Raw genomic sequence first — 12,866 nt, forward strand, 5'->3', positions numbered from 1 at the left:
TTTTCGCGCTATGAGGAATGTGACGCGTGCGGCGACTTCTTACTTCCGGGATTGGGAGCATGAGCATAGAAAACAAACACGTAGAACGGTAATGCACACGCAAATCAGAGCCGGATAATGATAGTCACATCGTCTCCGTTCACTCGAATGTACCATTTTGGTGGTCATGGAGCCTTTCAATAGTTCCCAAATTAAAATATGATCAAATAGTAATATTTTACCTGCAAGTTGACGTCTTTCCTTTGTTGGCTTTCAGTGGATTCCTGTTCAGGATGACCCGACTATGCCCATGTGACATTTCATAATTTCATTCAAAATTCAGCCTGAATGGCATTTAGATTTTCATAATATATTCATCACACTTCAACCTTAGAGGTTATAAGAAACTTTCAATGGATTCCTGTTTAAATTGACCCTGTAAAATGTTGAGGAAATTTAACGGCCCTATTTCTAATGAATTGAAATACAATTTAAATTCCAATTAGACTACTCAGCAAGTTTAGAATAATTTAATGTGTATCTCATGTTCTAAATGTTATTTATGTTTTCTTCATATCTTGCAATATGTTAGAACACCATATTTATACACTTTTATATGCATTAGCACACCACAGTTACGTGGGAAGTTGAGTTATGATGAATTATTATAAATATAACTTGTGTACGGATGAAGACATTCATTTTGGCCCCAAACCAAAAGTTTTTGAAAAACGTTCTGCCACTTTATCGCCTTGTAATACGTATATGACTATATTATATTCTGACAAAAGAAATATAATATTTTTTCAGCTGCAGTGGAATTATTATGGAACTGTGGTACAAATGAACGACCAAAACCATCGTCTTGCATCATAAACATCTTTTTTTTTAAGTATAACTGGTATTATTCTATTTTCTTATCAACAAATCCCATGAACACATCAACAATGCATTATTTCCATACACTCTGTGGCACCCAGCCCCAAGCCCATTGGTTTCTACAGTGAAGATGCAACTCTTAAACAAATGATCACAAATATGGAGTTTAATTGTATTTGTTTAGGCTCAGTTATTTTCTAAAACAGCCTGATCCTGATGAGTCATCCCTAAATATCTGTGAAGTAAGGCTTATCTTGTATCTTTCTGATTCTCTCATCTTAGAACATTATTTCACAAGAGGACAGTGTTTCCCTCTGGAAAAGTCATGGCTGCCAAATGGTCTGCTCCCTCCTCTCCGCGTATTGCTCGGCACTCATTTGTTAAGAGTATTGCTGTGACAGTTCTAGGCTGTTGGCCATTGCAGTAGCTCAGAAGCCACTTAGATCCAAATGAGATGCCTACATTTCAAGCCCAAATGTAAACACTACGATACAGAGTAGTATCATTTTATGGAGAAGAAAAAAAAAATCTTTACAAATGTACATAAGCAATCATCTCCCAGAGCTCTTCTTACACATTTCATCAAAACGGAATAAAAAGAGTATGCATCTCCCAAGACAGCTGAGAAACAGTGTGTGTGTTTGTGAGAAATGGAGGGAGAGGAGAAATCTAATTTGGATAAAGGGACATGAGTTATTTTGAGCCTGTGTTTAGGGTATGAAGAACAGTGTGGAGACATCCACAGGGACCTACAGGACTGGTGTTCCACCACCTGCAGCTAACCCCCTGAATACCTGAGAACATCATATCTCTGACTTCCTCTCGGTTCTATCCCCCTTGAAATAATTCACACGCACACACACACACTCACACACACACACTCACTCCCACAAACTGCCTTCTGCTTTCGACCCACTGATTCAGTCTGTCTGTGTTATCAGCCCACTGACTCATTGTGCCTCAGTCCGTCCAGCTCATGGCCCTTTTCTATTTTCATCCTGTCCCGTCATGAAAATGCCATGACCTTGTGTCTTGTGTTGAACCACTGGCGGTATATGTGTGAGTGTTATTATGTTTATGTGCTTGAGTGTGAAAGCCACATGCCGACGGTCACCCTCCCCATCTAAATGGCGAATGGAATTGGTTGACTTGGCGGTTTTTTTTAAATCACACGGACAAATCGGGAACCAGCTGGTTCTCTCCTGAGCAAGTATGGGACAGAGGAGGGAAAATATGAGGGGGCTCAAAGGAGCAAGTAAGCTCGAAGGAAAACAATGTGGATGAATTAACAGGAGAAAAAGTGGTTGAAAGCCATTATTTTCTTCTAAATAAATAAATGAGATGTTGTGGACTGACAGCAGTCATCAGTATTGACGCAGAAGCAGAACTGGCAGACTTAACTTTCACTGAACCGTCTATTTGACACTTTATAAAAACTGCAGCGGCAATGTTTCATTAAATCCTGAGGGACTTGTTTTAGAGAGCGAGAGAGAGAGAGAGAGAAAGAAAGAGTTGATATGAAAGAGGATGAACAGCTCATTGATTTGATCCATTAAAAGGTGCTCTCTGGGTGCAGGAAGGATTGAAATTATACATTACGTGGCAAATTTCAACAATAATTCTTGAGAGCAAATCTTATTTTTCTCAGAATCAACCGTTTTTCAAAAAACTTCCCCACTGAGTGCTCAGAGTAGGGACAATTTTGGCCAGTGGCCTTGGTTGTAAGTCTAAAATAGAGACGGATTGAGTTCTGAAAAGCAACATTTCCCCCTCATATCCAGCATGAATAGTGACTTGACCTCTTCTTGCCACATTCAGCTCTGCTCTCTTTGCCGTTTCTTTTTACATCCATTTCCTGCATTATATCCTTTTCTTTACACATGAATTGAAAACAAATAATCACTGTTTGAATTGCACCTGCATGGTGCAATGCCACGGGAAACACGCACACATACATCTGTGAATGAATCATTTCCCAGCAAGCTGTCAATACGTTCTTTCACAAGGAGTTATTTCTTTTGGTGTGGCTTTGTTTTCATTTGTTAGACTTCACATGTATGCTCAGGGTTTAAGGCTGTAAGTACTAGATTGTCTGAAATGTTTTTCTTTCCTTCCTTTTTGATTTTAAAGTAATGCTTCTCACTTTGAGTGGAGGAGGCTTTAAGAAACTCCAACATCATCTTCTGTTGCATTGTATCCTCATTTTACTCCCATCAGCTAATATCAACAGAAATACTCCCTTGGTTTAAACCAGGCAGTTTTCTAAACCACTTTCACTGCTCTCTTCAATAAAGACCCTGCTCTTTGTCTTCACGCATGGCTACACATTTATTCGCTCAGTTTGGGTCAAAGAGGCAGCCAAGGACATGACTGATGACGGTATGAAATATTATGTAAGATAAAGACGGGATACATCTTGACCCTCCCTCGCTGAATATGCCTTCATCAAGAGGTTGGATGTTGCTGGCTGTGATGTGATAAAAATGTGTTGAATGTTATCACAGTAAAATGTGAAACCCCCTTCCCCTGCAACTTATTTTGCCATCAATTGCATCCATTTCAAGCAGCAATTGCAGATGTGCGAAGGTGATAACGTAGGCATGGGGTTAAACTTCTCCCTCAAGCTCTTAGTTTTTATTCTCCACACAATTATTTCTGTCACATTTAATATGTCCAACACTATGGCAGGATCGTCCATAAGATTGTTCCGTTATCGCCGTATCTGTCTCACTTGGTCTCTCCGTCGCTCCAGACACATTTCTAGTTCTCCAAACCAAACCATTGCCACGTTTCCATGCATCCTTCAGATGCCCTCGGACTCTCCCTCCTTTCTCCTACTGTGAGAATTATTGCATATGTTATCCACTTAATCATGAACGAGGACGTTTAAATACTTCGACCGCTGTTCGTTCGTCATGTGAAACGATTTCGTAACTCGTCACGAAAAGGCTGTATGCATGGAACGAGCGGAAATTGCGGAAATTGACATGTGTTGCTGACTTTCGTAGGAAAACGCATGAATATTGAAGAGCAACTTTTCCTAAGATATCATACAGTTGCATGAGAATACGTTGCATTATTGACTATTACCAAAGGCCCTGCTTTATTGTCCAGCAGGCACAAAAGGCCTTTTTCACAAAAGCACAGGTGTTACTAATAACATGAACCATGCCTCCATCGTGTCCCAGTTACACATGACAGCACACACTGAAATCCCAACATTGCAATATAATTCAGCTCTGAGTAATTACATTATTCACGCCTATGCTTTTCCTATGTCAAAGTTTGTTCCATGAGAAATTGCTGGAAGTGGTACGGCCAAATGGAATGCGGCCATTATTAATGTTGTTGGTCACACCTGAGTTAACATGTCCTCCGTGATAAAGGCCTATTGCACGGGGATTTGGGAGGCACACAGCACCTGACTGAATTATGGGTCTGCCAAATGTATCATGCAGTAAATTTATGCGTGGAAAACTGCCCAAAAGATAAAGGTCAGTAATTATGATAATACACACATTACTTGTTGAATAATAAAACCAAGGGGGACAACCAACGGATAGACACACATATTACACAGGCAAACACACACGCACACACACACGCACACACACACACACACACACACACACTGCTATCTGAGCCTTTATGGCACCAAATACTCAAACAGAGACAGAGACCACTGCAGAAAGAGATAGAGACACGACCACACAAAGCCGGTGAGAGAAGGGGGAAATGGGCCGGACCTGGTAATGGGAGATAAATTAGCCTCTCTCTGCTGAGGCGTAGGGGTGTCCGGAGATACACAGCATCGATGGCACAAAAGCGAACAACTGGACCACCGCAGCAAAGAGAGGGAGGGGGAAGAGGGGGGGGAAGTCAGATGGAGGAAAAAATATAAACGCTGCCATCTTGACCAGGTCTCTCTTGTAAAAGAGAATCTAAATCTCAACAGGAGCATCCTGGATAAGTAGTTGTTAAGTTAAAGATTAAATAAATTATCGACTTGTTTTGTTGCTGTGACAGCAGAATGAACTGCCATGGTGTCTGTTCATACTGTTCTGGATTGCAACTCCTGCAGACATGGTGCGTTTGAAAAGAAATGCGGGTTTATTGAGCAGATGCTTCATGATGTTTGGATTCTCTCGCCATGTTTTTTGTTCCTGCCATCTTATCTCAGCTTCGGGCTCGATGCCCCACTTTGATGGAACTTGCATGATGGAAAATGAGCTGGTGTGTGAAATCAGCAGAGGTAAATGCATTATGCATTAATTATCTCATGGTGAGGACATGTCATGTTCTGAGCGTGATATTATACTTATACAAGTGATTACAATGATTATTGCAATTTGTGAAACCAGGCTGTCAGCCAGCTGAAGTCTAACATGATTCATTAATGTCACTCTTTATATCCGGCATTCCACGTTTCAAATCACCAACACATTTTCAGTGATTTTCACCAACATATCTGTTTGCTATTCGCATATTCGCATGCAGGCTGTTGACAGTATCTCTGCAGATTTATTAAAGACATTACTCCAGGACACACTGTGCCGGCTGTGCTGTATCTGAGTGGCACCAGCATTGATGAAAGTCTGGCTTTCACAACAGTGGATGAAAACAGCTGTATTGATGTCTTTCCGAGTGATGTTTTGATCTTCAGAGCCCTGCCAGGTTCACCTCTTTCTCTGAAGTCAATTCAGACCAGATGAAAAACAATACTCCCATTGAGACCGTGACGGAGGAATTGGAAGTGTAGGTAGCAGGGGAATGACCCAAACACTGATACAGATGACGAGATGAGCCGGTCCTGCGCAGAATCGATCGCCGGTGATTCGCCGCACAATGCATGTTGGTTCGATTTGACAGCCTGGTGTTTCCCATCATGCAGTTGGTGGAGAGCAAAAGCGGCACCTGGCCGGACAGATTTCATACATTTTAGTGTTACAGCCAGAGGCCACACTGCAAGACCTTTATTAGAAAGAAACGTATTAAGCGTGTCAACAAAGAAAGGTTTCAACAGACAAGGGGCTTAAGATGCTTAATTTGTCATCCTTGTTTCACGCCACTGCTACCTTGTCTCCCTCATTACTGATCCTAGAACCATAACATACGCTCACACCACCAAAAGCAGAACATCCCTAGCTTTGACATCCCTAGTTTCACATCCCTAGTTTCAGTGAGGTGAAACTTTTTGCGTTCAATCCACAGCAGAATGTAAGCTGCACGAGCCTGGATTCAAAGCCGTGCACGCTAAAGCTGAGCTGCAAAGCTGTTTTGATAAAAAGGATGCAACGCTTAGTAAAGCGTCTGGTGGGAAGCAATCCTACCGTGCGGTGTGTGCGTGTGTGTGTGTGTGTGTGGTCTTGTTTTTTAATGATATTCTTATTTGCTCATTTTACAGAGAATAATCTAAAACTGACGACAGGTTTGAAAAACGGTGTAATTTCGCAGCGATCACTTTGACAGAAGTCTCATGAACTGATGTTTTATTGTCGTTGTTCACTGTAAATGAGATTTCTTGTACTACACAGAAAAATCAATGTGCCTTTAAAAAGCAATCTGTTCTGTCAGCAAACATCGAGTCTAATAAGAGGCGTTAACATCGTTGCTTTTTTAATCTTTTACTACTTTGTTGACGTAGGGTGTTGCTTCTGATTGTGTGTTGGATTGTTTTACTCTCTTGACTTTGGTTACAGATGTCACACATCCTGATGATGCCTTTTCACCTCAATAATTTCAAACACTATGTAAACAAACATATCATTGACACTGCTGATTGGATATTTACATTGATAACTTACAACTTATGACTTGATTTGCTGTCATCCCTGACCACTTTAAGATTCTGCCAATTTTTAAATACAATTTTTCACTTTTGCACTTTTCCCCCCAGAGATCAACGCGTACCATACAGGCACGGTGAGAAAGCTTTCCGGAGAGTTTCAGGTGTATCTCCTCCGATTCACAGCCTGTAGAAATGACGGAGGGTCAGCCGAACGGCAAATGGAGTCACTTGATTAACTTTCCTGTCAGGAGGCGAGCTGAAATAAACCAGCAGATGTGTATCAGAAGACTCTGCTCATTTCAAATGCATCAAGGACATTCAATGAATCATAAGAGACATACGCTGATGTGAATGTTGATGCACAGAGCCTAACGACTACAGGCTCTTTTGTTTTTAATTCTAGCGTTTTTAATGGAACAGCACAGAGACAGCAAATACTATAAAGTCATATTTGGAAAGATTGAAGGACAAATGAAACATCTGACCCACATATGTATGAGGCGAAAAGTCATCCCAAAAAGACATTTCAACTCCATTCCATTTCATTCTATTTTGTTTGCTTTTTGGAGCAGACATAAATTACCGTGCATGGCTGGTTGTGTGCATGTGCGTGAGCGACTCTGTGTGTGTGTTTTTGTGTGTGACGTGGTCTTGGTTTGAACTTTGCCGGCTGCACGCACACCCTGGCTCTGTGCTACAGGGAAATGTGGGCGTTGTGTCTGCCAGGCCTCTTACACTTGGCTTGTCTGTATGCATTACTCACACACGCACACACACACACACACACACACACACACACACACACACACACACACACACACACACACACACACACACACACACACACACACAAATACATGTACACTGATCCACAAACACACACAGACATGCTCAGTCATAGGTGCACACGTACAAAGTCCGACACACATGCATAACAAGAGTCACAAACAGACACAGGAGGACGGAGTCCATTGAGGAGCATTAACGGCATAATATTAGCTTCTGTAATTCACAGCTACACTCCCTCCTTCACACACTCATACCCACACTCATACCCCCCCCCCCCCCCCCCCCCCCACACACACACACACACACACATGTCTCAACAGTTGCTGTCTCTCTTACTTCATGGGTCTTCCTGCTGCAGTGGCTCATGGGACTCTAATCTAACTCAGAGTTGTTCAATCATGTTCATTGAGGTGAAGTGAATGCAGCTCACTCTCTCGGCTCCCACTCCAGTAGATGGCCTCATTGTGCCTCTGTGTGCATGCCTGCTGGCTACAAGTTCATCTCAGGATATCGAGACACCTTCATTTTTAGCGCTTCTTTTCTTTTCGGGACTTTACAGCAGTGATATATTTTCCAGTTGTTGTCGGAGGTCAAGTGTAAAACAAGGTGCAAGCCGATAAAGAGGACACAATCATTATTGGTACTGTAAAACATGTAACAGTGAGTTTGTGATGTAGCCTTTATTTATTTATTTATGAGTCAGAAATATCAAATATGACAGCCACCGTGTTTCAGGCAGAAATGTACATAATTTGATCAACTGAAAAAAGTAAGCTAATGTTTTCCCTCTGCATATATTGTCCCGTAATAATCATTATTTGTTCGGAAAGGTTTTTGTCATTATGTGATCCCTTGAGCAAACAAAAATAGAGCTCTATGGTGTGAATTTGGGTGGCTTTACCCTTCACAGCCTCCCTGGATAGATGGAGCAGTTGTGGCAAAGACCGTGGCGCACGGCAGCATGCTGCAGCTGAGCGGAGAGAGAGGAGCGCGCATGAAAACGGGTCTTGGAGAGACCGAGTCATTCCCATCACTCTCCGCCGGCCAGTCAGACCGCAGACACATCACAGGGTAACAGAATTGTGCACAACAGAGGAGGAACCTATAAAGAGACGCATGTGGAGTGATAAAAACACCCGAGGACCGTCGCAACAGGGGAGCGTGACTGACTTCCCACGGAGGAGTGCGCAGAGAGGGTGAGCTCCTTCTCCTTCACTTGGTTCCAAGATACAAATTGGATGTACACCGAGGAGATGTGGATGTTGGCGGGACTGAATTATTTTTGTCAGTCAGTTCAATTAACACAGTTGATTTTGGACTCAATTCTTTTTCAAGTGGGTCCCGAGCTGACCACATCCACAGAGCGGAGCGCACGCCGTCTAAAGATTTAGAAAATAAGAAAAACAAACTCGCGACTCTGTTTCATAGACCCAGGGATTTCATTGCCAGAGATACTTTAGGTGGGGTGGCCCAAATAACTCTTGAATGTTTTTGAAAGCTGAGCGGTCGTTTTGCTGTGTTCACACAAACGGGCACGCGAACTGAAGCCAAAGGGGGAAAAACGGCCTCGCATCTGGATTACAGCGACATGTCAGCATCAAAAGAGCAGTGAGCTTGATGTGCTTTCCTACATGTGATGAATTTAGGCATTTAATCTCGAATCTCGAAATGGACTGTTGAGACTTTTGAATGCAGTTTTCAGCCTAATGTGTGGCTCATTTTTGGAAATGCGGTGCCATGTAGTAACAGGGAGCTGGATTCAATAAATAATAATCCCAAAAAAAACAAAAAACACGACGCCTCGCTGGGGTGGATCAGCTTCTATACAGGCACCAACATAATCACACGGACACGCCTAGAGGATCATTAAACAAATCAAATAAACGCAGCGCGAAAACCATCGATAGAAGTTATTGATGAGGTGGTATATAAGGCTAATGATTGGCCAAGCCTCTGTTTACTAAACAGCTCGGCTACAATATGGTGTGAAACTTTGAGGCATCCAGAGAGAGCAGACAAATGAACGAGGACTTTACTTTTTCGTTCACTTCATTTTTACTGCCGCTTTATACTATTTCATGACGACTGTGCTTGGAAAAATAACTGCAAACATCAGCTGGAATATCCCTCCTCCTCTTCCATCTGGAATGTCTGCTGCAGCAGGGATTTATGAACCAGGTATTTTTGGGCGTGAAGAGATATTTTTGAAATCTTTTTAGCAGTTTTCCTGCAAAGATGGTGGTTGTGACAAGGAGCTTATGGATGACCCAGTCTGTGGGAGAGCTGGTGCCGAGACAATTCACCTCTCCACCAGCCAGGCCGTCCGTCTAAAACTCCTCCCCAGAGAGGCACAGCTGCTGCAGGCTGGTGATGTGATGGGGTGACTGTTGACACCCCCCTCACTCACCCCCTATCTCACTTTATTAGCAGTGTAATATAAACAATGGATCAGAATTTCTCAACGGTTCGAGATGGAAAGCAGCTGCTGCCAGACCGAGACTCGTCTAAACGTGTGCTGACAGGATGCTTCCTCTTCCTCCTCATCTTCACCACGCTGCTAGGCAACACGCTTGTGTGCGTCGCCGTCACCAAGTTCCGACACCTGAGGTCGAAGGTCACCAACTTCTTTGTTATCTCGCTGGCCATCTCTGACCTCCTGGTAGCTCTCCTGGTAATGCCGTGGAAGGCGGCCACTGAGATCGTGGGCTTCTGGCCGTTTGGCGCGTTCTGCAACGTCTGGGTGGCGTTCGACATCATGTGCTCCACTGCCTCCATCTTGAACCTGTGCGTGATTAGTGTGGACCGTTACTGGGCCATCTCGAGCCCGTTCCGCTATGAACGCAAGATGACCCCTAAAGTGGCATGTCTGATGATCAGTGTGGCGTGGACCCTGTCAGTCCTCATCTCCTTCATTCCTGTTCAGCTAAACTGGCACAAAGCTCAGACCACCAGCTACGCAGAGCTGAATGGAACATACACCGGCGATCTGCCCCCTGACAACTGCGACTCCAGCCTGAACAGGACCTACGCCATCTCCTCCTCCCTTATCAGCTTCTACATTCCCGTGGCTATCATGATCGTCATCTACACCCGGATCTACCGTATCGCTCAGATACAGATACGGAGAATATCTGCCCTGGAGCGGGCAGCAGAGAGTGCCAAAAACCGCCACAGCAGCATGGGGAACAGTTCGAGCATTGAGAGCGAGAGCTCATTCAAAATGTCGTTCAAGCGAGAAACCAAAGTCTTAAAGACGCTCTCAGTCATCATGGGAGTGTTTGTGTGCTGCTGGTTGCCCTTCTTCATCCTTAACTGCATGGTTCCGTTCTGCGAGCCGAACTTGCCAGACGGCACAGACTTCTTCTGCATCAGCTCCACCACCTTCGATGTGTTTGTGTGGTTTGGCTGGGCGAACTCCTCGCTAAATCCTATCATCTATGCCTTCAACGCCGACTTCCGCAAGGCCTTCTCCATCCTCCTGGGCTGTCACCGGCTCTGCCCTGGGAGCAACGCCATCGAGATCGTCAGCATTAACAACAACATGGGCGCCCCCAACTCGAACCCCAACTGTCAGTATCAGCCCAAGAATCACATCCCGAAGGAGGGCAACCATTCAGCCAACTATGTGATCCCCCACAGCATCCTGTGTCAGGAGGAGGAGTTACAGAATAAGGATGGATGCGGACTGGAGATCGAGGTGGGAATGGGAAACAACGCCCTGGAGAAACTCTCCCCAGCCATCTCTGGGAATTCCGACAGCGACACTGAGGTCACCCTGGAAAAGATCAATCCCATAACACAGAACGGACAGCATAAAACCGTGCCATGTTGAGAGGAGGCCAATATTGATCGGAGTACACCGAGGCATGGATGTACACACAACGGGAAGAAAAGCTCACACAGGAGGACAGCAAACGTAACAAAAGAGACGATTATCTTTAATAAGAACACGCCTGACAGGGACACACTGAGTGGGATATACGGGACCTTAAGACTGTCAACAAAAATCGACATGGAAAAACCTACAGAATGTTTTAAAGTAAAGGCACTTTATCCTGGATATAACTAGCTGCAAAATACTCTCAGCATTTATTGGTGAAATCGACACATTTGATGATAAATGTTGATCATGTGAATATTAAAGCAGAACACTAGCTTTGTGCACCTGCATACATTTAGTTTTTACATTTACAAAGATGTATACATCTGCATGTGTATACTGTACAGTACTGACACAAGGAAGGACATAAACACAGTATATACAGTGGAGGAAGATGTATTAACTATTAGCAAAATGTCTTGTAGGTGCTTTGTATGTGTTTTATGGAAGAGAGCAACGTGGGTAAATAGATTTTCAGTCCAGAATAGTTAGTTGTTTGTTGCAGTTGTTTCTCTTCTCATGACAATTTTATTGCTAAATCAAAACACCTCAGACACCAAAGTGACAGTATTCGTATTCAATCTAAAACAGGCAGGGGGCAGATCATGCTGTTCAGAACCGTATGCCAAGTCATATATTTATGAATATTTCATTTTTACACCCCCCCCCCCCCCTACCCATGTTATCTCGCAGTATCTCCAGATAAGGAAAAGTCACTCCTATTGTCTACTTCCCTTTCCTTGTATCCTATTCTGACCATCCTACAAGTCCTCCTGGGACAGATAACACATTTCCTCCATTTTGTCCCCTTACGCCTGGTTTTCATTAGCTTTGTCTCCCCTCTCTGTTGCTCCTCAGCAAACCCTCTTTTGGGCCCTACAGGCTCCTCTCCTTTCCATTTTCCTGCTCCTCTTTCCTCAGTCAGCAAAGTCCCTTCCTCCCTCACGCTGCCCTTATTTCTTCAGCACTGTCAACCTCTTCTCTCATCCCTCCTCCCCACCGTTCGCTCAGTCAGCACGGCCCTTTACACCTGCACCACACCTTCCTTTTATGTTTTTCTTCGTCTGTCTGCCTCCTTACCGTCTCCCCTGGCAGCCCTCCATTTCATTACTCTGCCCACTTAAAGTGATACTTCTTATTCTATTTCTTTTGCAAATGCCGTCAGTCCATAATTCAAAAAGAATGTAAATATGTAAACTAAAACTCCTGCACTCGGACAGAGGAGGCAGCAGCAGCAGCAGCCGCAGAGTTTACTTAGCTGTAATGCAAGTGACACTCAGTGACCCCCCTAAGTTACTGGGCATACCAGCAGCAACACCTCTGAGTCTATATAATTGAGCAATGCTCTATGTTATTGCTTATGAATTCAACTTTTTCAACTTTTTGTAAGACAAAAATTGTGCAATTTCTTCTTTCAAAAGTTACGTCATTTTAAATTTGAGTTTTATGTTTTTGTGCCAAAAACAAAGGCCAAAGAACATAAGAATATGAATCTAGAGAGTGTGGAAAAAGTCCCGTGGGCTATTCATTATCTCTACATAACATAATTCA

The 12,866-nt window shown here is 43.5% G+C and overlaps 1 protein-coding gene across 1 annotated transcript; it reads left to right on the top strand.

The window, feature by feature from the left end:
- Positions 1-9,878: 9,878 nt before the first annotated feature.
- drd1b (dopamine receptor D1b) lies at positions 9,879-11,267 on the top strand (the record flags this gene model as incomplete). The annotated part of the gene is made up of 1 exon (XM_079283202.1): positions 9,879-11,267. The coding sequence occupies one exon, from the start codon at positions 9,879-9,881 to the stop codon at positions 11,265-11,267; it is 1,389 nt and encodes a 462-aa protein (XP_079139328.1).
- Between the last annotated feature and the right edge of the window lie 1,599 nt (positions 11,268-12,866).

Source organism: Melanostigma gelatinosum, assembly GCF_949748355.1.
Source record: "Melanostigma gelatinosum genome assembly, chromosome: 14".
Classification (NCBI taxonomy): Eukaryota; Metazoa; Chordata; class Actinopteri; order Perciformes; family Zoarcidae; genus Melanostigma; species Melanostigma gelatinosum.